The sequence below is a fragment of the Oncorhynchus kisutch genome, linkage group LG10 (assembly GCF_002021735.2).
Source record: "Oncorhynchus kisutch isolate 150728-3 linkage group LG10, Okis_V2, whole genome shotgun sequence".
In the NCBI taxonomy this organism is placed as follows: domain Eukaryota; kingdom Metazoa; phylum Chordata; class Actinopteri; order Salmoniformes; family Salmonidae; genus Oncorhynchus; species Oncorhynchus kisutch.
In genome coordinates this window covers 18,412,168-18,437,456 of record NC_034183.2, presented here as the reverse complement: position 1 = coordinate 18,437,456, position 25,289 = coordinate 18,412,168, and the positions used below count along the sequence as shown (strand labels likewise).

The following is a 25,289-nucleotide window of genomic DNA, read 5'->3' as shown; positions in this document are numbered from 1 at the left end:
TCATTGTGGTGTGAACAGCGCCTCTACAAGCTCAGACGGCTGAAGAAATTTGGCATGGCCCCTAAGACCCTCGCAAACTTCTACAGACGCACCATTGAGAGCATTCTGTTGGGTTGCATCACCATCTTGTATGGCAACTGCTCCGCCTTCAACTGCATGGGTCTCCAGAGGGTGGTGTGGACAGCTCAACGCATCACTGGGCCACGCTGCCTGATGCACACTATATCACACAAAACGCACACACAAGCTATCTCACACGCACACACCTTATGCTCAGGAACACATTTAGTTACACACTCACACACTTTTACAGCCAACACTGCTGTCCCATGTTGTTCCATGTTATAGAAACATTAAACCACTCACTTCCCGTTTCACACAAATGCTGTATCACCTTCATAGCTTATTCTAACTCAAGATATAGTTTACCTTGTAAATTCCCCGGTGTACATATGTATAGATTGCATTTTGACTACTGGAGTGCTATTTGAGTTGTTAATTGGATTCGTACCGCCATTCTTGATGTCTTGCCTTTTTTATTTTGTAGTATTGTTTGACATTTGACTGCATTGTTATGAGCTAGTAACAAGCATTTCGCTGCACCGCAATAACACCTGCTAAACAGTGTACGCGACCAGTAAACTTTGATTTAATTAGATTTTTTATTACCAGTCAGGTTTAAACTGGGAACGATTCTGTCTTTGCGCGGATAATGTCTTTCATTTCTATCATCGAAGGGGGAGGGGAATGAAAGAGGAGAAGGTAGAAGGGATTTAACACAGACTGAAAAGAGAGAAACCGAGATAGTATGCGAGATGGACAAAAACGAGTAAGTAACCAAAAAAGAAGACGAATACCAAGCTATATTTCTGCTTTTCCTGTCTGTGACATAAAATATGTTATGTTAGCAAAGAATTGTTGCACAATATATTTTTTTCATCGAGGGGTTTAGGTTCTCGTGTGGGAGGCGTTTCGGTGGTCTCGAGTGTCTGCAAACCATAACTGTAGGCAGTGTTATGGGATTCCAAATGTAGTTACACACTGTTCTTTCTTATTGGTGTTGCAGTGTTTAACTTTTCTGAAAAGCAATGCATTTATTCAAAATAGGACGAGTAATTCGTTATTATTAGTTAGTACCAGTTATTCTCCTTCAAATGCAGTCATAGGTAGGCCTATATAATTCGTGAGATATCTAATAGATCATTGTTTTATACCTAATATTTGCAGACAACTCCTATAATTAATGTCGGTCTAGCTAGCTAATCAAAACTCCATTAAATTATTGTATTGCCTAGGCCTACTTTGTCCAATGACTGAATAAAAAGTGAGCATTGTCGTGATGAAAACGACTTCCACTGCATTCTCGAATTTCACCTATAGTCAGTGACATGAATCTTTGCCTAAATTATCTCCATTGTTGACGTTGTGAAATCATATTATGGTCATCTGTAGATATTTTGGGGATATATAATGCACAACGTTTGGAGCTAAATTGTGTGACATGCGGTAGTCTACCGCACGCGACAAATCAATGATTTATGTCATCGGATCAGGATGCAATAATGTGTAGTCTACATGTATTGCGGATGTAGCTCTCATTGGCAGACAGGTAGTGATGTGGCTGAGGTTACGGCGGAGGGATATTTATTTCTGTACGACAAAGAGATACGGTAAATCGGGAGAGAGAGAACCATGATAAGTGTGTGAGCCTAGATGTATGTCACATAGTAGGCCTAATGGACTTATTTGTATAAAACACGAATTTTAACCCCAAATATAATAACGTTAGGAGCAATCACTGAACACTTCAACGGAATTAAACTCTGGGAGAACATGGAGAAGAAACGGTGGGATTGCTCGGCTCTCCCCAAGGGCTGGCAAATTGAAGAAGTGACCAGAAAGTCGGGTTTGTCTGCGGGGAAAAGCGATGTCTATTATTATAGGTACTGAGCGGGCAGTATTTCAAGACGGCTAGGGCTGAATGGGTTTACTTGAGGGAGAGGGGTTGTGACCAGGAGACAGAAAGTTGGGGAGGGGTGTAGCCGATATTAGGCTACTCTTATAAATTGTTGGATATGGAGCTTGTAAACCAATGTTTAGCCTATGTAGGCCTAACAGCCTGTCAATCAGCTAGGGAGCAGGCCTAAATGCAACAATTTTAGGCTATTGAATGATCGCATTCCAAATAGCCTAGCCTGAATCTAGGTCCATGCTATAACCTATATATAGCCAAGTCTTACCCTTTTATATGACCGGAGCAACAACCAAGAAACCATAAGCTATTCTTTTTTTAGCCGAGGTAAGGAAGAAGAAGAAGAGGAGGAGGAGCAGAGGCGAGAAAGGGGGGAGGCGGGTCGGTTGTATAGTTTGTGGTAGGCTACCATATACCGAATTTTCATTCTGTGGTGTGATGCACGCACGAAACTCGCAATTGTTGTCTACATTTTTTACATGAATTATCAGCAAGCACGAACGTTTCCATACTTTGGTAATCATTCAAAGTTTTCCATTTGTAGAAAATCATCGTGCATCAAAATAAACTGCATTAATATGCCTACTTATTTGAAATAGATATGCTGCAAAGTATCTTGTCGTTAAGGCGTCAGCATACTTCAGTTCAGCTGGCGCTAGCTGAACCGAACGGGTGTGCTCGCATACTCACTTAAAATACAATTGGCTTGAAAAACGAGAAAAGTGTCAATAGTACTGTTTGTCCTTTCTGAGACGCTGTAGCCACTATACGTTTCAAAATATTTATAATTAATCAAAGGTAACTCAATATATCTGTCATTAATTTGGACATTTTGACGATCTTAGTTGTTAAATGTTAGGCTTAAATTTAACTAAAATATATTTGCTGCAGTACTTTTCAATGAAAAACTGCGTGAAAACGAGTGGTCTCCTTTTCAATGACAACAAAGACTTCATTGAAAAATCCCTACTGTTGACCAATCACTGACGAAGAGGCGTAGACTTCAGCTCCGTTTTTCGGCTTCCCTCCAGATTTTTTTTTTAATGTAACCAAACAGCCGAAAAAACCCTCAGCAAAGTCAAAAACGTAACAAAATGTCGTCATAATATGTGCACGAAATGTTTCGGCGGAGAATCATACAGACACCTTTAGAGATGTTGATGGCCGGGTGCCAATATAATATCAGCACCGGCTTTTGTGGCATTATCACTTGTGTACAAGAGGGTTACCAATGTAACCAATGTGAAATGGCTAGCTAGTTAGCGGTGGTGCGGACGGAAGCTATACTGTTACACCAACATATTAAAATAATATACATATTTTCATTAAACCTTTTTATTTTGATGAATTTATTCATACTATTTCATAATTCCACGAGATCTAGTCCCAAAACAAATCTAGGGTTGCTACCCAAGCCGGCTGGTCATTAGTTCTACCGGTTCAGTTGCCAGAGACTCATTAAGTCTTTCTGTTCTAAATCTATGGACATGATCACTGAGAAACTCTCTCTGTTTACTCCCGTTATGGCTGCCATGTACTTTCAAAAAGGTATGCCCCATAGAAATGGATACTCTTTAGTAATATAAATGGTTATTATAGCAATTTACCAAGGCCTTTGTCCACTGATTTAAGATGCAGATTAAAATGGGCCTGTGCCGTTCTGCCCACTTTGTCTAGGACCAGTGAACATTAACTATGAAACAATGTTTCCAATTGAACTTTAGGAAATGTTGCAAAATGTATTGCACTTGATCACCCTGTTACATTGTATCCCAATAGTTGATCCCTACTACTCCTTATTGAACATAAGTTATTTCAGTTAAGCCATCTTAAACTCTTAAGGTCTATAATTTTAATGGCGAATTGGTTATACATTTGGGAATATGCTGCAATACATGAAAACTTATTCTACTGCTTAAATAGTTTATTATAATTAGCTACACACATTAAATCGGTCATAAAAATATGGATTGTTAAATACATTAATGAAATGCTAATGCAAAGACTCATTGTTCACACTCTGATTCCCATACCATTATACATGAATAATGATGTCTGTGAATAGTTCATCCGTCTGTAGTCTCCTTTGCGGTTTTGGCTCTTGCATGATTGTTTTACATTTTCTCATGTCTACAGTTTGTTTGCAGCATAAAATGTGTTTGTTGCAGATTGTTTGTTGCTTTCCTGATCTATCTTGCTACTTTTCTCCTTTTGCTATCCCCTGGTCAGTTGTCCATATCCTTACACTGTGGTTTGTTGTCCTTTACCTCTCCTAGTCCAACCGGGAAGAAGTTTCGGAGCAAGCCTCAGCTGGCTCGTTACCTTGGCAACCAGATGGACCTCAGCTCCTTCGACTTCCGCACGGGGAAGATGCTCATGAGTAAACTGAACAAGAACAGACAGAGACTGCGCTATGACAACAACAATCAGACCAAGGTGAGAGGGCTGTCTCCTGAAATTAATATTTCCATACACGTTGGACACACTCTTCTAAATGACTTCACACTTATTTGCTGTCAAACCAGCAGTTAGAAATTAGAATGCTTAAAGTGTTTTAAGGCTTTCCCCGGGTGCAAAGGATAACTGACATATATCTAGCATTATCTAGTATTTGAGGAACATCTCTGTGGCTACGTAGTGTTGGTTGTCACTGTCAGCTGTTTATTTGTGAGTGTCTTCCAGGGCAAGCCAGACCTGAACACATCACTTCCCGTCAGACAGACTGCTTCCATCTTTAAGCAGCCTGTCACCAAGGTTACCAACCACCCCAGCAACAAAGTCAAGACTGATCCACAGAAAGCTGTGGACCAGCCAAAACAGGTAAACACAGCCATTAGCCTGTATGGTGAAACTGCAGTTACATTGGGTTATATGCTTTTCTTCCTGAAGGTTATTTTGACTAAGGAGATACCAAAACTAAATTAATGTGCATTTGTTTTGTCCACAGCTTTTCTGGGAGAAGAAGCTTGGTGGTCTCAATGCGTTTGACATCGCAGAGGAGCTAGTGAAGACAATGGACCTGCCTAAAGGTCTGCAAGGTAAGAGAAAGGGCCATGTACACTGAGATTACAAAACATTAGGAACTGACCATGTGAATCTACATGAAGGCTATAATCCCTTATTGATGTCACAGTATCCCACCGCACATTGACCCGGTACCCCAATAGCCTGTTGTATTTGGCGCATGTGACAAATACAATTTGATTTGATTTAAATCCACTTCAAACCGTGTAACTGAAGGGGAGGAGACAGGATAAAGAAGGGATTTTAATCCTTGAGGCCATTTAGACATAGATTGTGTATGTGTGCCATTCAGAGTGTATTCAGAGTGTGAATGGGCAAGACAAAATATTTAAGTGTGTTTCAATGGGGTATGTTAGTAGGTGCCAAGCTCACCGGTTTAAGTTTGTCAAGAACTGCAACCCTGCTGGGTTTTTCACACTCAGCCGTTTCCAGTGTGTGTCAAGAATGTTCCACCACCCAACTGACATCCAGCCAATTTGTCACAACTGTGGGAAGCATTGGAGTCAATGTGGGCCAGTATCATGTGTGGAACACTTTTGACACTTGCTCTGACCAATTGAGACTGTTCTGAGGGCAAAAGGGAAGAGGTGTTCCTAATCTTTTGTACACAGTGTATAATCCCCATTTCCCATTAGGTTTTTGAATGTCTTCTCACTTCTGTGATTGTGAATACTGTCTGTCCTACAGGAGTTGGACCTGGATGTACAGACAAGACTCTACTGTCAGCGATAGCCAGCGCCCTGCACACTAGTGCAGCCCCCATCACCGGTCAGCTGTCTGCAGCCGTGGAGAAGAACCCAGGGGTGTGGCTCAACACGACCCAGCCCCTCTGCAAGGCTTTCATAGTCACTGACGAGGACATCAGGTACATACAGGAGAGGACATGAGCTCCAGAGTCATATTAGTGCTATGAATAATTGAATCTGTGTAATTAAGAGTTTCCCCATGCTATTTAGCTAAATTGCAGTCCATATTTCTAACAGTTGTTTTTGTATGTTATCTCATCATGGTGAGTGTAGGAAGCAGGAAGAGCTGGTGTACAGTGTGAGGAAGAAGCTGGAGGAGGCTCTAATGGCGGACATGTTGGCTCATGTGCAGGAAGCAGCCAGTGAGGGCGACTCACTCAATGAAGGCAATGAGGACATGGAGACTGTATAGCAGAGGTAGGCTACCGTTCAGAGAGACTGTATAGCAGAGGTAGGCTACTGTTCAGAGTAGAGGTCGACCGATTATGATTTTTCAACGCCGATACCGATTATTGGATGATGACAATTAATGTAATAATGACAATTACAACAATACTGAATGAACACTTATTTTAACTTAATATAATACATAAATAAAATCAATGTAGCCTCAAATAAATAATGAGACATTTTCAATTTGGTTTAAATAATTCAAAAACAAAATGTTAGAGAAGAAAGTAAAATATGTGCTATGTAAGAAAGCTAACGTTTCAGTTCCTTGCTCAGAACATGAGAACATATGAAAGCTGGTGGTTCCTTTTAACATGAGTCTTCAATATTTCCAGGTAAGAAGTTATAGTTATTATACGAATTATAGGACTATTTCTCTCTATACCATTTGTATTTCATTAACCTTTGACTATTGGATGTTCTTATAGGCACTTTAGTATTGCCAGTGTAACAGTATAGCTTCCGTCCCTCAAGTTAGCGCACGCTAACTAGCTAGCCATTTCACTTCGGTTACACCATCCTCATCTCGGGAGTTGATAGGCTTGAAGTCATAAACAACGCAATGCTTGACGCACAACGAAGAGCTGCTGGCAAAACGCACGAAAGTGATGTTTGAATGAATGTTTACGCACCTGCTTCTGCCTACCACCGCTCAGTCAGATACTTGTATGCTCAGTCAGATTATATGTAACGCAGGACACGCTAGATAATATCTAGTAATATCATCAACCATGTGTAGTTAACTAGTGATTATGATTGTTTTTTTATAAGATAAGTTTAATGCTAGCTAGCAACTTACCTTGGCTTACTGCATTCGCGTAACAGGCAGTCTCCTTGTGGAGTGCAACGAGAGAGAGGCAGGTCGCTATTGCGTTGGACTAATTAAATGTAAGGTTGCAAGATTGGATCCCCCGAGCTGACAAGGTGAACATCTGTCGTTCTGCCCCTGAACAAGGCAGTTAACCCACCGTTCCTAGGCCGTCATTGAAAATAAGATTGCGTTCTTAACTGACTTGCCTAGTTAAATAAAGGTATACAAAAATATTAAATAAATAAAATCGGCAAATCGGCCCCCAAAAATACTGATTTCCGATTGTTATGAAAACCTGAAATCGGCCCTAATTAATCGGCCATTCCGATTAATCGGTCGACCTCTAGTTCAGAGAGACTGTATAGCAGAGGTAGGCTACCATTCAGAGAGACTGTATAGCAGAGGTAGGCTACTGTTCAGAGAGACTGTGTAGAAGAGGTAGGCTACTGTTCAGAGAGACTGTATAGCAGAGTTAGGCTACTTACCGTTCAGAGAGACTTTATAGCAGAGGCAGGCTACTGTTCAGAGAGACTTTATAGCAGAGGTAGGCTACTGCTCAGAGAGACTGTATAGCAGAGGTAGGCTACTGCTCAGAGAGACTGTATAGCAGAGGTAGGCTACCATTCAGAGAGACTGTATAGCAGAGGTAGGCTACCTACCGTTCAGAGAGACTTTATAGCAGAGGTAGGCTACCATTCAGAGATCCTGTATAGCAGAGGTAGGCTACTGTTCAGAGAGACTGTATAGCAGAGGTAGGCTACCATTCAGATAGACTTTATAGCAGAGCTAGGCTACTGTTCAGAGAGACTGTATAGCAGAGGTAGGCTACCATTCAGATAGACTTTATAGCAGAGCTATGCCACTGTTCAGAGAGACTGTTTTGCAGAGGTAGGCTACTGTTCAGAGAGACTGTATAGCAGAGGTAGGCTACTGTTCAGAGAGACTGTATAGCACAGTTAGGCTACTGTTCAGAGAGACTGTATAGCAGAGGTAGGCTACTGTTCAGAGAGACTTTTGCAGAGGTAGGCTACTGTTCAGAGAGACTGTATAGCGAGGTAGGCTACTGTTCAGAGAGACTGTATAGCGAGGTAGGCTACTATTCAGATATACTTTATAGCAGAGGTAGGCTACTGTTCAGAGAGACTGTATAGCGAGGTAGGCTACTGTTCAGAGAGACTGTTTTGCAGAGATAGGCTACTGTTCAGAGAGACTATATAGCGAGGTAGGCTACTGTTCAGAGAGACTGTATAGCGAGGTAGGCTACTGTTCAGAGAGACTGTATAGCAGAGGTAGGCTACTGTTCAGAGAGACTGTATAGCAGAGGTAGGCTACCATTCAGAGAGACTGTATAGCAGAGGTAGGCTACTGTTCAGAGAGACTGTGTAGAAGAGGTAGGCTACTGTTCAGAGAGACTGTATAGCAGAGGTAGGCTACTTACCGTTCAGAGAGACTTTATAGCAGAGGCAGGCTACTGTTCAGAGAGACTTTATAGCAGAGATAGGCTACTGTTCAGAGAGACTGTATAGCAGAGGTAGGCTACCTACCGTTCAGAGAGACTTTATAGCAGAGATAGGCTACTGTTCAGAGAGACTGTATAGCAGAGGAAGGCTACTGTTCAGAGAGACTGTATAGCAGAGGCAGGCTACTGTTCAGAGAGACTGTATAGCAGAGGTAGGCTACTGTTCAGAGAGACTGTTTTGCAGAGGTAGGCTACTGTTCAGAGAGACTTTTGCAGAGGTAGACTACTGTTCAGAGAGACTGTATAGCAGAGGTAGGCTACTGTTCAGAGAGACTGTATAGCAGAGGTAGGCTACTGTTCAGAGAGATTGTATAGCAGAGGTAGGCTACTGTTCAGAGAGACTGTTTTGCAGAGGTAGGCTACTGTTCAGAGAGACTGTATAGCAGAGGTAGGCTACTGTTCAGAGAGACTGTATAGCGAGGTAGGCTACTATTCAGATATACTTTATAGCAGAGGTAGGCTACTATTCAGATATACTTTATAGCAGAGGTAGGCTACTGTTCAGAGAGACTGTATAGCGAGGTAGGCTACTGTTCAGAGAGACTGTTTTGCAGAGATAGGCTACTGTTCAGAGAGACTATATAGCGAGGTAGGCTACTGTTCAGAGAGACTGTAAAGCGAGGTAGGCTACTGTTCAGAGACTGTATAGCAGATGTAGGCTACTGTTCAGAGAGACTGTATAGCAGAGGTAGGCTACTGTTCAGAGAGACTGTATAGCAGAGGTAGGCTACTGTTCAGAGAGACTGTATAGCGAGGTAGGCTACTGTTCAGAGAGACTGTATAGCAGAGGTAGGCTACTGTTCAGAGAGACTGTATAGCAGAGGTAGGCTACTGTTCAGAGAGACTGTATAGCGAGGTAGGCTACTATTCAGATATACTTTATAGCAGAGGTAGGCTACTGTTCAGAGAGACTGTATAGCAGAGGTAGGCTACTGTTCAGAGAGACTGTATAGCGAGGTAGGCTACTATTCAGATATACTTTATAGCAGAGGTAGGCTACTGTTCAGAGAGACTGTATAGCAGAGGTAGGCTACTGTTCAGAGAGACTGTATAGCAGAGGTAGGCTACTGTTCAGAGAGACTGTTTTGTAGAGGTAGGCTACTGTTCAGAGAGACTGTTTTGCAGAGATAGGCTACTGTTCAGAGAGACTATATAGCGAGGTAGGCTACTGTTCAGAGAGACTGTATAGCAGAGGTAGGCTACTGTTCAGGGAGACTGTATAGCAGAGGTAGGCTACTGTTCAGAGAGACTGTATAGCAGAGGTAGGCTACTGTTCAGAGAGACTGTATAGCGAGGTAGGCTACTGTTCAGAGAGACTGTATAGCGAGGTAGGCTACTGTTCAGAGAGACTGTATAGCAGAGGTAGGCTACTGTTCAGAGAGACTGTATAGCAGAGGTAGGCTACTGTTCAGAGAGACTGTATAGCAGAGGTAGGCTACTGTTCAGAGAGACTGTATAGCGAGGTAGGCCACAGTGTCAGTGTTGTTGAAAGATGAGAGAGACCTTGCAGACTGTCGAAAAATAGGAATAAATCCAATACTGATGATGGCTTGATGCCAAAACATTTGTGCTCTGTTTTTCACCTTTAATTTATGCATTTGTCTGCACAACAAACTTTTAGGCATCATGATGCAGAAAATAAAACATCTATATTTTTGCATTTTTTGGATGTATTCCTTTTTCTTATTTTTTACCTTTTTATTTTGACAGGGAGTCAATGCTGAGACCAAGGTCTCTTTCCAGATGATCTATGTTTAGCACAACAATACACATGAAAATACAATCAAAATCCTATTTTTCGAGAGTGTCGGGGTCTCCATCTCTTCCAGTATTTTGAGAACGGACACTATTTGGTTTAAAATGACCTTTAAAGTGCGTAGACGGACAGCCTCCTGTTGTTGAAAGTACATATGCTGCTGCTGCTACTGTTTATTATCTATGCTGTTGCCTAGTCACTTTACCTATACCTATATGTACATATCTACTGCCATTACCTCGTACCCCTGCACATGGACTCGGTACTGGAACCCCGTGTATATAGCCAAGTTACCGTAACTCATTGTGTATATAGCCAAGTTACCGTAACTCATTGTGTATTTATTCCTCATGTTTTTATTTTTCTACTTTTATCTCTGCATTGTTGGGAAGTAAACATTTCGCTGTAGGTCTACACCTGTACACAATTGTATTTTATCTGTAAAATGAGAGGGTTTTTCAGGCTTCCACAGCATTTATGGGCTCCCCCCAGTTTCTCAACAGATGTCAGTATTTTAAATTCAGAGCTGCAAATCATGCCACCCAAGGGATATGATATGACACATTTATAATTTGATTTACAATCTGTATTATTTGTTTAGCTATTTCAACAAACGTCTGTCTTCATCCTCTCTTCCAGGGAGATGGGGTGTTATAGAGTAGTCTGGATGGGTTTTTCAACTCCTTGTCAAGTGACAATGAAACCAGGAACCCTGTACCAATCCAACCAAAAGAACTGCCCACTTTCTGCCCATACCCTTCCACGTGCTACCCCTCTGAAGCTCTGCCTACCTACTGTTCACCTCGCCCACTGTTTAGCCTCTTCTGGCACCAGCCCCATGAAAGTACTTGGACTCAGGAATTCTGAATCAAATTGATTATTAGCTAAATTAGCTTTCTTTTGAAAAAGATAGCAGGAAATAAAATGTTGGCAGGGCAGAGTGAAAGAGATCGGTTTCGTACAGTATGATGAATTGAGTGTTCAATCATGCAGTCTTTGTTTTGTAAGACATTTTATGGTTTTACTGAATGTGAGTTATATATTGTGACGATCATGTTGTTGTCAACCCACCCCAAAACATGTTTGAAATTAATTGGGATATTTTGAATTAGAAGTGAATTCTGTTTTTTCCATGGGTTTTTCTTTCTGGGTGTCTAATGCACTCCCATGGGGATAGATGGACCATATTTTAAAGGTACTTTGGCTTATTTTATAGGGCTATGTGAGAGGCTTTGGTGAGAGGGAACAAGATACTTGCCTAAATGATGATAATGTGGCAGGTAGCCTAGGGGTTAAGGGCGTTGGGCCAGTAACCGAAAGGTCACTGATTCAAATCCCTGAGCCGATGAAAAATCTTCCCATGTGCCCTTGAGCAAGGCACTTAACCCTAGTTGCTCTGGATAAGAGTGTCTGCTAAATGACTAACATGTCAATTATGCACTCTAAATTCTAACGCTTGTGGTAGTCACAGGAGAGAGTATTAGTGAAAAATCATTGGATCATGTTCTCAAGAAAATATCCTTATTGTTGTAATGTAGTCCATATAAACCCCTTACCTAGTACTTATGAGTCAGGCCATACTGTACTTAGTTATAATGGGTACAGTACTTATGAGTCAGGCCATACTGTACTGAGTTATAATGGGTACAACAGTTATGAGTCAGGCCAAACTGTACTGAGTTATAATGGGTACAACAGTTATGAGTCAGGCCATACTGTACTGAGTTATAATGGGTACAACAGTTATGAGTCAGGCCAAACTGTACTGAGTTATAATGGGTACAACAGTTATGAGTCAGGCCATACTGTACTGAGTTATAATGGGTACAACAGTTATGAGTCAGGCCAAACTGTACTGAGTTATAATGGGTACAACAGTTATGAGTCAGGCCATACTGTACTTAGTTATAATGGGTACAACAGTTATGAGTCAGGCCAAACTACTGAGTTATAATGGGTACACTACTTATGAGTCAGGCCATACTGTACTTAGTTATAATGGGTACACTACTTATGAGTCAGGCCATACTGTACTGAGTTATAATGGGTACACTACTTATGAGTCAGGCCATACTGTACTGAGTTATAATGGGTACACTACTTATGAGTCAGACCAAACTGTACTGAGTTATAATGGGTACAGTACTTATGAGTCAGGCCAAACTGTACTGAGTTATAATGGGTACACTACTTATGAGTCAGGCCAAACTGTACTTAGTTATAATGGGTACAGTACTTATGAGTCAGGCCAAACTGTACTGAGTTATAATGGGTACAACAGTTATGAGTCAGGCCATACTGTACTGAGTTATAATGGGTACAACAGTTATGAGTCAGGCCATACTGTACTGAGTTATAATGGGTACAACAGTTATGAGTCAGGCCAAACTGTACTGAGTTATAATGGGTACAACAGTTATGAGTCAGGCCATACTGTACTGAGTTATAATGGGTACAACAGTTATGAGTCAGGCCATACTGTACTGAGTTATAATGGGTACAACAGTTATGTAGAAGTCACACTGACCCTCTGCTACATGTTGTAGATTGTATTACTTTTAACACTCCCTGTGTAGGTGCTCACTGAAGTTGTTGGTTTAATGTTGGTGTTTCTAGCCAATGCACATTTTTCCCATGGCCATGACTTCAGTCAACATATTTTTGAAATGTTTCCAATAATGTGTCAATGCCACCACAACACATGCTGCCTCTTTGTAATCTTGTTCACTGGGTGCCAGACAGTAAGCTAATATTTTTTTTGTTTGAATAAAAGTGAAGATTCTCAGTGTTGAGAAAATGAAATGAGCTTTGAACATTTACCTACATTTCTCAAAGTTTGATGTATGTATGAAATGTCAAGCTCAATGCGATCCCTATCCCACATCAGCAGGCTGACTGCTGAACTGAATTGGATTGTGTTACTGAATAAAATGTATCTGTATTTCAACAGTAGTACAGTTTCTTTGTCGGTGATTGGTTCAATGTCTATATTTATTGATGACAATACTACAGGCGTTCCTGCAGTGCTGACAGGCCTCCACAGCTCAGGGTTAACTGCTGTTGTGAATGAGACCATAGAAGAGAAAGTGCTTGTAAATCCTTCCATCTCAATCATCTCCTCCTTGAGATGAACGGTTAACCTGGCTGCTCTGAGGTTTTCATTTCAGCCTGTCAGACCAGTGCTTGGACACATGATAGAAGGGGAAGAGGACACAAACTGATTTAGACCTCTGCCTGTTGGAGTGACTTAGGAGTCTATCTACTCTGGACTTGGTCAGGGCCTTTGCAGACAGAGGCTTCGTGTCTGAGAAAGCAAAAAAAAAACGATTATGATTGGAACTATTGAGTTGTACACCACGGTAAGCATTTGATCCAGCATATCTGATTGTAGCTGAGTACACTTCATTTATTGACAGTTTGTTTTCACTGACGTGTTCTTGGTAGAAATGGATTTGATATCATGTTGTCATTGTGAAACCCAACCCTGTTAGTTCATTGTTATTGATTTGATATCATGTTGTCATTGTGAAACCCAACCCTGTTAGTTCATTGTTATTGATGTCTGTGCGCATATGTGAAGTTGCAAAGACATGTTGGACATTTCTGTCCATTACTGTGAGTCCGTTTGGATCAGCTAATGTATGTTGGCCTACATGTCATAACATGTCAATATTGTGATAGAAAGGCACATAACTGCTGTATAAGCTCATGCTCAACGGGTTGGCAATGATCCACATTGTATGTGGTGCACAGGATCTTGTGCCAGGAGGTTGTCATTACGAGGATAGCTGGGATGATTGAAAAGATGAGTAATCCGAGCTGACAGAAAGGGATGACAGACGTTCATTTTTAACAGCATTTAAGAGTGTTTTATGCTAATGGTAGACTGTAGAGACTGTATAGCAGAGGCAGGCTACTGTTCAGAGAGACTGTATAGCAGAGGTAGGCTACTGTTCAGAGAGACTTTATAGCAGAAGCAGGCTACTGTTCAGAGAGACTGTATAGCAGAGGCAGGCTACTGTTCAGAGAGACTGTATAGCAGAGGTAGGCTACTGTTCAGAGAGACTTTATAGCAGAAGCAGGCTACTGTTCAGAGAGACTTTATAGCAGAGGCAGGCTACTGTTCAGAGAGACTGTATAGCAGAGGCAGGCTACTGTTCAGAGAGACTTTATAGCAGAAGCAGGCTACTGTTCAGAGAGACTGTATAGCAGAGGCAGGCTACTGTTCAGAGAGACTTTATAGCAGAAGCAGGCTACTGTTCAGAGAGACTTTATAGCAGAAGCAGGCTACTGTTCAGAGAGACTGTATAGCAGAAGCAGGCTACTGTTCAGAGAGACTGTATAGCAGAGGCAGGCTACTGTTCAGAGAGATTGTATAGCAGAGGCAGGCTACTGTTCAGAGAGACTGTATAGCAGAGGCAGGCTACTGTTCAGAGAGACTGTATAGCAGAGGCAGGCTACTGTTCAGAGAGACTGTATAGCAGAGGTAGGCTACCATTCAGAGAGACTGTATAACAGAGGTAGGCTACCATTCAGAGAGACTGTTTTGCAGAGGCAGGCTACTGTTCAGAGAGACTGTATAGCAGAGGTAGGCTACTGTTCAGAGAGACTGTATAGCAGAGGTAGGCTACTGTTCAGAGAGACTGTATAGCAGAGGTAGGCTACCATTCAGAGACTGTATAGCAGAGGTAGGCTACTGTTCAGAGAGACTGTATAGCAGAGGTAGACTACCATTCAGAGAGACTGTATAGCAGAGGTAGGCTACCATTCAGAGACTGTATAGCAGAGGTAGGCTACTGTTCAGAGAGACTATAGCAGAGGCAGGCCACTGTTCAGAGAGACTGTATAGCAGAGGTAGGCTACTGTTTAGAGAGACTGTATAGCAGAGGTAGGCTACTGTTCAGAGAGACTGTATAGCAGAGGTAGGCTACTGTTCAGAGAGACTGCATAGCAGAGGTAGGCTACTGTTCAGAGAGACTGTATAGCAGAGGTAGGCTACTGTTCAGAGAGACTGTATAGCAGAGGGAAGCTACTGTTCAGAGAGACTGTATAGCAGAGGTAGGCTACTGTTCAGAGAGACTGTATAGCAGAGGTAGGCTACCATTCAGAGAGACTGTATAGCAGAGGTAGGCTACTGTTCAGAGAGACTGTGTAGAAGAGGTAGGCTACTGTTCAGAGAGACTGTGTAGAAGAGGTAGGCTACTGTTCAGAGAGACTGTATAGCAGAGGTAGGCTACTTACCGTTCAGAGAGACTTTATAGCAGAGGCAGGCTACTGTTCAGAGAGACTTTATAGCAGAGATAGGCTACTGTTCAGAGAGACTGTATAGCAGAGGTAGGCTACCTACCGTTCAGAGAGACTTTATAGCAGAGATAGGCTACTGTTCAGAGAGACTGTATAGCAGAGGAAGGCTACTGTTCAGAGAGACTGTATAGCAGAGGCAGGCTACTGTTCAGAGAGACTGTATAGCAGAGGTAGGCTACTGTTCAGAGAGACTGTTTTGCAGAGGTAGGCTACTGTTCAGAGAGACTTTTGCAGAGGTAGACTACTGTTCAGAGAGACTGTATAGCAGAGGTAGGCTACTGTTCAGAGGGACTGTATAGCAGAGGTAGGCTACTGTTCAGAGAGACTGTATAGCAGAGGTAGGCTACTGTTCAGAGAGACTGTTTTGCAGAGGTAGGCTACTGTTCAGAGAGATTGTATAGCAGAGGTAGGCTACTGTTCAGAGAGACTGTATAGCAGAGGTAGGCTACCGTTCAGAGACTGTATAGCAGAGGTAGACTACTGTTCAGAGAGACTGTATAGCAGAGGTAGACTACTGTTCAGAGAGACTGTATAGCAGAGGTAGGCTACCATTCAGAGACTGTATAGCAGAGGTAGGCTACCGTTCAGAGACTGTATAGCAGAGGTAGGCTACTGTTCAGAGAGACTGTATAGCAGAGGTAGGCTACCGTTCAGAGACTGTATAGCAGAGGTAGGCTACTGTTCAGAGACTGTATAGCAGAGGTAGGCTACTGTTCAGAGAGACTGTATAGCAGAGGTAGGCTACCGTTCAGAGACTGTATAGCAGAGGTAGGCTACTGTTCAGAGAGACTGTATAGCAGAGGTAGGCTACCGTTCAGAGACTGTATAGCAGAGGTAGGCTACCGTTCAGAGACTGTATAGCAGAGGTAGGCTACTGTTCAGAGAGACTGTATAGCAGAGGTAGGCTACCGTTCAGAGACTGTATAGCAGAGGTAGGCTACCATTCAGAGACTGTATAGCAGAGGTAGGCTACTGTTCAGAGAGACTGTGTAGCTTTATGGCTTGATGCCTAAACATTTGTTTAGGCATCTGTTTTTCACCTTTAATTTACGCAACTTTTAGGCATCATGATGCAGAAAATAAAACATCTATATTTTTGCATTTTTTGGATGTATTCCTTTTTCTTATTTTTTACCTTTTTATTTTGACAGGGAGTCAATGCTGAGACCAAGGTCTCTTTCCAGATGATCTATGTTTAGCACAACAATACACATGAAAATACAATCAAAATCCTATTTTTCGAGAGTGTCGGGGTCTCCATCTCTTCCAGTATTCTCATTTTGAGAACGGACAATGACCGACATATGTCTTGCTTGGGTGGCACCTGGCAGTGTAACAGGGAAAGGCACATAGAGTAATAACAGACTGTAGAGTTGATAGTGTCCTGTGTGATGTCAAATTATCCTCTCCAATTTCTACTCTGCAGCTGTGTGTTGGACCACTGGCTGTTGAGTCTGTCCACCTAGTGTAAACATTAGTATAGGAAATCCCCCTCAATGCACGCTCACTTCTTCACTAGGTGTCCTCTTATTCAATAAGCTCAACATTTGTGATAATGTGTATTTCTGTAACAGGGTGCTCGTGTGTGATTGCCTGACCCAGAGGCAGTGTGGGTATCAGCCAAGCTCCTCAAGGACTACAACCCTGGAGACGAGAATGTACTTCTGCAGATCAGCGCACACGCACAGTCAACAGCTATACTGTACTGTAGATGTGTTGTTAGTCGCTCTTGATAAGCGTCGCAGGTCGCTGGTGGCACCTTAATTGTGGAGGACGGGCTCATAGTAATGGCTGGAATGGAATGAATGGTATTCCGCACATTATTATGAGCTGTCCTCCCCTCACCAGCCTCCTGTGATAAGCATCTGCTAATGTCAAATATTTCATGTCACCCTCATCCACTCCTCTCTCAAGGATGTGCAGTACCCAGTGATGCCTCCCTCTGGCCTCCCCCCTCTGGGGAACCTTGATATTCTGGAGGGGGAGAATGACCTCACTGCTCTCAGCTTCCTACAAGAGCCTGCTGTTCTTCACAACCTGAGTGTCCTTCCCAACCTGAGTGTGATGAAAGGACATAGTGAGAGAGGAATGGTAGGAATAGGTTGAAGGAGAAGTGAAAGAGAGGGGGGGTGTGGGTCTTTCTTCAGATTCTGTTTGGCCATAGGACAGATGCAGCTCCTGGTGCTCCTGCCTTTATGGTCATGACCTCAAAGCCATCTTTACTAAGTGTTAAGTTAATTGGAGCAATTTCAATGTACACAGAGTGTACAAAACATTAGGAACACCTGCTCTTTCCTTGACATTTTATTTATTTTATTTTATTTCACCTTTATTTAACCAGGTAGGCAAGTTGAGAACACCTTTATTTAACCAGGTAGGCAAGTTGAGAACACCTTTATTTAACCAGGTAGGCAAGTTGAGAACACCTTTATTTAACCAGGTGGGCAAGTTGAGAACACCTTTATTTAACCAGGTAGGCAAGTTGAGAACACCTTTATTTAACCAGGTGGGCAAGTTGAGAACAAGTTCTCATTTACAATTGCGACCTGGCCAAGATAAAGCAAAGCAGTTCGACAGATACAACGACACAGAGTTACACATGGAGTAAAACAAACATACAGTCAATAATACAGTATAAACAAGTCTATATACAATGTGAGCAAATGAGGTGAGAAGGGAGGTAAAGGCAAAACAAGGCCATGGTGGCAAAGTAAATACAATATAGCAAGTAAAACACTGGAATGGTAGTTTTGCAATGGAAGAATGTGCAAGGTAGAAATAAAAATAATGGGGTGCAAAGGAGCAAAATAAATAAATTAATAAAATACAGTTGGGAAAGAGGTAGTTGTTTGGGCTAAATTATAGGTGGGCTATGTACAGGTGCAGTAATCTGTGAGCTGCTCTGACAGTTGGTGCTTAAAGCTAGTGAGGGAGATAAGTGTTTCCAGTTTCAGAGATTTTTGTAGTTCGTTCCAGTCATTGGCAGCAGAGAACTGGAAGGAGAGGCGGCCAAAGAAAGAATTGGTTTTGGGGGTGACTAGAGAGATATACCTGCTGGAGCGTGTGCTACAGGTGGGAGATGCTATGGTGACCAGCGAGCTGAGATAAGGGGGGACTTTACCTAGCAGGGTCTTGTAGATGACCTGGAGCCAGTGGGTTTGGCGACGAGTATGAAGCGAGGGCCTGCCAACGAGAGCGTACAGGTCGCAATGGTGGGTAGTATATGGGGCTTTGGTGACAAAACGGATTGCACTGTGATAGACTGCATCCAATTTGTTGAGTAGGGTATTGGAGGGTATTTTGTAAATGACATCGCCAAAGTCGAGGATTGGTAGGATGGTCAGTTTTACAAGGGTATGTTTGGCAGCATGAGTGAAGGATGCTTTGTTGCGAAATAGGAAGCCAATTCTAGATTTAACTTTGGATTGGAGATGTTTGATATGGGTCTGGAAGGAGAGTTTACAGTCTAACCAGACACCTAAGTATTTGTAGTTGTCCACGTATTCTAAGTCAGAGCCGTCCAGAGTAGTGATGTTGGACAGGCGGGTAGGTGCAGGTAGCGATCGGTTGAAGAGCATGCATTTAGTTTTACTTGTATTTAAGAGCAATTGGAGGCCACGGAAGGAGAGTTGTATGGCATTGAAGCTTGCCTGGAGGGTTGTTAACACAGTGTCCAAAGAAGGGCCAGAAGTATACAGAATGGTGTCGTCTGCGTAGAGGTGGATCAGAGACTCACCAGCAGCAAGAGCGACCTCATTGACATAGACTGACGTCACTTGTTAAATCCACTTCGATCTGTGTAGATTAAGGGGAGGGGACAGGTTAAAGAAGGATTTTTAAGCCTTGAGACAATTGAGACAATGATTGTCTTTGATACCCCTGTACTGACGTCACCTTCTGGATGGAAGTGGGGTGAACAGGCCGTGGCTCGGGTGGTTGTTGTCCTTGATGATCTTTTTGGCCTTCCTGTGACATCAGTGCTATAGGTGTCCTGGGGGGCAGGTAGTTTGCCCCCGGTGATGCGTTGTGCAGACCGCACCACCCTCTGGAGTGCCCTGAGGTTGAGGGCGGCGCTGTTGCCGTACCAGGCGGTGATACAGCCTGACAGGATGCTATCAATTGTGCATCTGTAAAATGTGTTGAGGGTTTTAGGTGACACGCCACATTTCTTCAGACTCCTGAGTTTGAAGAGGCGCTGTTGCATCGTCTTCACCACACTGTTTGTGTGGGTGGACCATTTCGGTTTGTCCGTGATGTGTACTCCAAGGAGCTTTAAACGTTCCATCTTCTCCACTGCTGTCCCGTCGATGTGGATAGGGGGGTGCTCCATCTGCTGTTTCCTGAAGTCCACAATCATCTCCTTTATTTTGTTAACGTTGAGTGAGAGGTTATTTTCCTGACACCACACTCCGAGAGCCCTCACCTCCTCCCTTTAGGCTGTCTCGTCGTTGTTGGCTGTCTCGTCGTTATGTGTGCCATTCAGAGTGAACGGGGTATGGTAGTAGGTGCCAGGAGTACCGGTTTGTGTCAAGAACCACAACGCTGCTGGGTTTTTCACGCTCAACAGTTTCTCCGTGTGTATCAAGAATGGTTCACCACCCAATGGACATCCAGCCAATGCGACACAACTGTGGGAAACATTGGAATCAACATGGGCCAGCATCCCTGTGGAATGCTTTCGACACCTTGTGGAGTTCATGCCCCGATGAATTGAGGCTTTTCTGAGGGAATGTGTCCTTGATATTTTGTGTTTAAAAGGTCATAGAGAAGAATTTTTTTTTTGTATTCCTACAGGACCTTTCATTCTACCAATAACACTGTAATTTTCACCAACCATTCATTCCAGGTATTGTGTTAGTGGCTCTCAACCCGTATGACCAGCTGCCCATCTATGGAGCGGGCAGGACATGGCTGACATGGAGCCTCACATCTTCTCTGTGGCAGAAGAGGCCTACCGCACCATGACCAGGTCAGGGGTTAAAGGTCAAGAGCCAGGGGTCACCCTCCTTGGCCTCCATTTTATATGCCCTTTGTTACTTCAAAACACTGCCGTTTTGCCTGCTTTTTGGGGGTTTGGGCGAGGGTTGCTGTTGTTTGTAAAGATCTACAGGTAAAATGTGAGTGACTTATGGATGTTCTTGGGTCTGAAAACAAGAGAGCCTTTGATCGAGTCTCTTCACCCTGTGTGACAAATGGTTCTGGAAATAGAAATGGTTATTGAGTGTGTAGTTGTCTCTGTGTGCAGAGAGGATAAGAACCAGTCCATTATAAACAGTGGGGAGTCTGGAGCAGGGAAAACGGTCTCTGCTAAGTTCACCATTTGTTACTTTGCCATGGTGGGCGGAGCAGACCAGTGTGGAGGAGAGAGTACTGGCCTCCAACCCCATCATGGAGTGTGTGAATGTGTGATGAATTCTGCTTTCCTGCAATCAAATGACCTTAAATGCCCTCATGGGTGGAATATTAATATTTTTCATAATTAAAAATGTAAACACCAAAGATCTGGTGTTTCTATGTGAAGCCATTTTGATATATTTCAGTCTTATGTGATGTATATACTGTAAAGTATAATATTGGGATGCAAACTTAAAATGGAATACATTTCAACTCTATATCTGACATGGTACAGGTGTCTTCTTCTTTTAAGCCCATAACCATGTGTGTGAAGTGTATACTTTTGTTTCAAAGTAGATTTGTTTAAGACTACCAAAATACCCTCTGCATGACCCTGATTTAGCCCACTGCAGTAACCTGTAAAGCTGCTGTTCAAGGTTTTATTTTTTGAAGAGTGTAATTTTGGAAAAAGCGTATGAAAAATGTGTACTGTATAGTGGCAGTATTCAGTTGTAAAGGTAATAACAAAAAGTATGTAATCTATTGTAGTTATGATTATCTCCTTTACTCTTTAGTCTATTGGGAATTCTAAGACTACCTGCAACGACAACAGTAGCTGGTTTGTGAAGTACATTGAGATAGGCTTTGGATGGAAGGGAGATATCATTGGGGCCAACTTGAGGACGTACCTGCTGGAGAAGTCTCGAGTCGTCTTCCATGCGTCACAGGAGAGGAACTACAACATCTTCTACCAGCTGTGTGCCTCCAGAGACCTGCCAGAGATGAGAGTCCTCAAACTCGGTGAGACTGCATAGAATTCATTAACCTATTACAACAATAACAGGGAAGACGTGAACATCAATGGGTCTAGCAGTGTTTTTCAGAAAGGGTTCATTATGTAAGTGTTTTGTTGTGTATCTCTGTAGGTGGTGCTGATTCCATGCAGATCCTAGGCACTGATGATGTAGTAGATCTGCAGAACACTCGCAATGCATTCACTATACTGGGCTTACAGCATCTATATTACACTATACACATATCTATGCTAACATGTTTACTCTGCATATAGTCCTATCCAGTATGATCATGCTGCTATGTGTGCTCCTACAGGTGGGCCTCCTGACCAGCAGATGGAGCTCTTCAGGATCCTGGCAGCTGTTCTGCACCTGGGCAATGTCAACATCCAGGCCAATGGGAGACCTGGTGATCGAAGTTACATTGTATTTTTTTCTTAACTTTTTCCACATTATTTCCCGAAACACACAAAATTCTCTCAAATATCCTATAATCAGTGGGAGAAGTGTTCCCTGGCTGCGTCCTCCAAGCTGCTGTGGGTGGCTCACTGGCTGTGCTAACGCAGGCTGGCAGTAGGGGGAGACATGCTGGTCAAGCCCATGCCCGGTCAGCAGGCCCTGGAGGCCCGGGACGCCCTGGCCAAGCATGTGTACGGTCAGGTGTTCACCTGGACTCAACACAGCCCTCTTTGCCCAGAGGGATCAGGCCTAGTCATTTATTGGGGTGCTGGACATCAATAACTGAGTAGTAAGGACAGGGAGTAACACTTGACATTAGGTTGGTCTTATACCTGTGTAGTGACATTGTGAATACTGTAGTAACAACATGGTATTAACATATTCCCCTCTTTGTCCATTTGTCTTTGGCAGGTTTGAGAACTTTGAAAGGAACAGTTTTGTACAGTCTGTATAAATTGTATAAATTATGGCAATGAGAAACTGCAGCAGCAATTCAACAGGGAGAGTCACCAAGTGGTGTGTGTGCACCTGCAAGCATGCACATAAATATTAGTGTCTGTCTGTTTCCATGAACTCGTTGTCCTCATGTCCCCTCAGTAACCCTTGGTCTCCTCCTCTCCCTAGCACGTGTTCCAGTTGGAGCAGGAGGAGTATGTCCGTGAGGAGCTGCCATGGAGCAGGATAGAGTTCCGTGACATCCAGCCGCTCATCGCTCTCATCGAGGGACAGCTGGGCCTGCTGGATGAGGAGTGCAGGGTCAGTCCTGGTTTCAATCGAGACCACATTGTGTTGTGTCTGCTTTGTGTTAATGTGTCCAAACCAGCTTGAAATACAATGAATAATGTAGTCAGGATATGATACTGAATCATCACTGTTTGCACTGGCAAGCCAAGAATGCTTTGCGGTGGATTTGATAAATATACTGTTGTCTTAAGTCCAAAAAGCAAGTCTTGCCAGAAAAAGTATTGCTCTATTAAAAGTCAATCTTCAAAGTGTTTATATAAAAAGCAAAGGATTTCTCAAATGTATGTTGATCCAGAAAAACCTTACCCCCATGGTGTCTGTTTCCTTGATCAGATGCCTAAAGGCTCAGAGGAGAGCTGGGCTAGGAAGCTGTATGATCAGCATCAGAGTAATGACCCAAGTCCACACTTCTGCAAATATCGCATGTTCCATCACTGACTTCATCATCCTGCACTTCGCTGGACTACAGGAAAAGGAGGACCGAGCACGCCCCCATTCTCATCGACAGGGCTGTAGTGGAGCAGGTTGAGAGCTTCAGGTTCCTTGGTGTCCACATCACCAACAAACTATCATGGTCCAAGCACACCAAGACAGTCGTGAAGAGGGCACGATAACGCCTATTCCCCCTCGGGAGACTGAAAAGATTTGGCATGCATCCTCAGACCCTCAAAAAGTTCTACAGCTGCACCACCAAGAGCATCCTGACTGGTTGCATCACCGCCTGGTATGGCAACTGCTTGTCCTCCGACCGCAAGGCACTACAGAGGGTAGTGCGTATGGTCCAGTACATCACTGCGGCCAAGCTTCCTGCCATCCAGGACCTCTATACCAGGCAGTATCGGAGGATGGCCCTAAAATTACCAAAGACTCCAGCCACCCTAGTCATAGACTGTTCTCTCTGCTACCGCATGGAAAGCGGTACCGGAGTGCCAAGTCTAGGTCCAAAAGGCTTCTTAACAGCTTCTACCCCCAAGTCATAAGACTCCTGAACAGCTAATCAAATGTCTACCCAGACTATTTGCATTGTCCCCCCACCCTCATTTTTACGCTGCTGCTACTCTGTTTATTATCTGTGCATAGTCACTTTACCTCTACCTACATGTACATATTGCCTCAATTACCTCGACTAACCTTTACTCCTGCACATTGACTCTATACCGGTACCCCCTGTAAATAGCCTCGATACTGTTATTTTACTGTTGCTCCATAATTATTTGTTATTTTTCTTATTTTATTTATTTATTTTTTACTTCAGTTTATTTTAGTAAATACTTTAACACTTAAAAAAAAAAATCAGCTGCATTGTTGTAGGGCTTGTTAAGTAAGCATTTCACTGTAACCTGTTGTATTCGGCCCGATTTGATTTGTATAGAGGCTATTTGACCAAGAAGGAGAGTGATGGCGGGCTGCATCAGATGACCTGGCCTCCACAATCACCCGATGAGTTTGGGATGAGTTTATTTTTATTTATTTAACTAGGCAAGTCAGTTAAGAACAACTTCTTATTTACAATGACAGCCTACCCCGGCCTAACACGGACGACACTGGGCCAAGTGTGCGCAGCCCTATGGGAATCCCAATCACGGCTGGTTGTGATAGAGCCTGGATTTGAACCAGGGACTGTAGTGATACCTCTTGCACTGAGATGCAGTGCCTTAGACCGCTGCGCCACTTGGGAGGCCGGAGTTTGACCGCAGAGTGAAGGAAAAGCCAACAAGAGCTCAGCATATGTGGGAACTCTTTCAAGGCTGTTGGCAAAGCATTCAAGGTGAAGCTGGTTTCTACAATGTAGAAAATAGTAAAAAAATAAAGTAAATAAAAACTCTTGAGTAGGTGTCCAATCTTTTGACTGGTACTGTATATCCATGCTGTCTCTTTTCACTTAAATGCATTGTAAGGACTGCATGAACACTCTTAGAAACAAAAGGTGCTGTCTAGAACCTCAAAAGGGTTCCCAAAAGGGTTCTACCTGGAACCAAAAAGGGTTCTCCTATGAGGAGTCGAAGAACCCTTTTGAAAACCTTTTTTCTAAGAGTGTAGGGGTGATCTACAGCTTTCCCCTTGTCAACACTCTTGGCTCATTGTTGCAACCTCCTTGTCCTACGGTAAGTATTTGAGTGCATCTCAATAAGAGGTGTCCTCTTGTCATTTTGAGGGAGGCTTTACTGAGGAACCAGCTCTCAGCTGTCCACTTTTGTCAGTTTATGGTGAAATCTCAGATCTCATCCTAGAGTGAAATGAAGGACAGTAGACGAAGATAGTTTTTTTTAACCCACTGTGCAAATAAAGTGATTGTGATTGTCTGTCTCTCTGTCAGTGTGAGTTGGTGGCTGAGCTCTTCCAGCAGGGGGCACTCTGTCCCTGTCAGGTGGGAAG

General features: G+C 43.1%; 1 protein-coding gene and 1 pseudogene across 9 annotated transcripts; both read left to right on the top strand.

The window, feature by feature from the left end:
- The first annotated feature begins 364 nt into the window (after positions 1–364).
- On the top strand, positions 365–21,602 carry mbd3b (methyl-CpG binding domain protein 3b). Of its 9 annotated transcripts, none has more exons than XR_002256278.2 (9): positions 1,654–1,943; positions 2,295–2,372; positions 4,249–4,408; positions 4,655–4,792; positions 4,920–5,010; positions 5,684–5,861; positions 6,016–6,159; positions 20,429–20,551; positions 21,492–21,602. XR_002256278.2 is itself a non-coding variant. In XM_031833241.1 (8 exons), exons 1-7 carry the CDS (start codon positions 816–818, stop codon positions 6,152–6,154), a joined length of 798 nt encoding a protein of 265 aa, XP_031689101.1. In that variant the 5' UTR covers positions 620–815; the 3' UTR covers positions 6,155–6,159; positions 10,918–13,230. The 9 variants fall into 9 exon arrangements, 7 of the variants coding, with proteins under 7 accessions (XP_020348046.1, XP_031689101.1, XP_031689102.1 ...); XR_004211170.1 differs by lacking the exons at positions 20,429–20,551; positions 21,492–21,602 and adding exons at positions 7,408–7,441; positions 14,221–14,236 and having other exon boundaries at positions 6,016–6,193; XM_031833241.1 differs by lacking the exons at positions 1,654–1,943; positions 20,429–20,551; positions 21,492–21,602 and adding exons at positions 620–829; positions 10,918–13,230.
- LOC109898763 (unconventional myosin-Vb-like) lies at positions 17,515–23,471 on the top strand (annotated as a pseudogene).
- Positions 23,472–25,289: the final 1,818 nt, after the last annotated feature.

Excerpts from the sequence above, each read along its gene's own strand:
- mbd3b (XM_031833240.1), top strand. The coding sequence starts at position 1,834 with ATGGAGAAGAAACGGTGGGATTGCTCGGCTCTCCCCAAGGGCTGGCAA. Across the intron at positions 1,944-2,294 it reads AGCGATGTCTATTATTATAG|CCGAGGTAAGGAAGAAGAAG; the intron begins GTACTGAGCGGG and ends TTCTTTTTTTAG. Across the intron at positions 5,862-6,015 it reads GTCACTGACGAGGACATCAG|GAAGCAGGAAGAGCTGGTGT; the intron begins GTACATACAGGA and ends TGGTGAGTGTAG.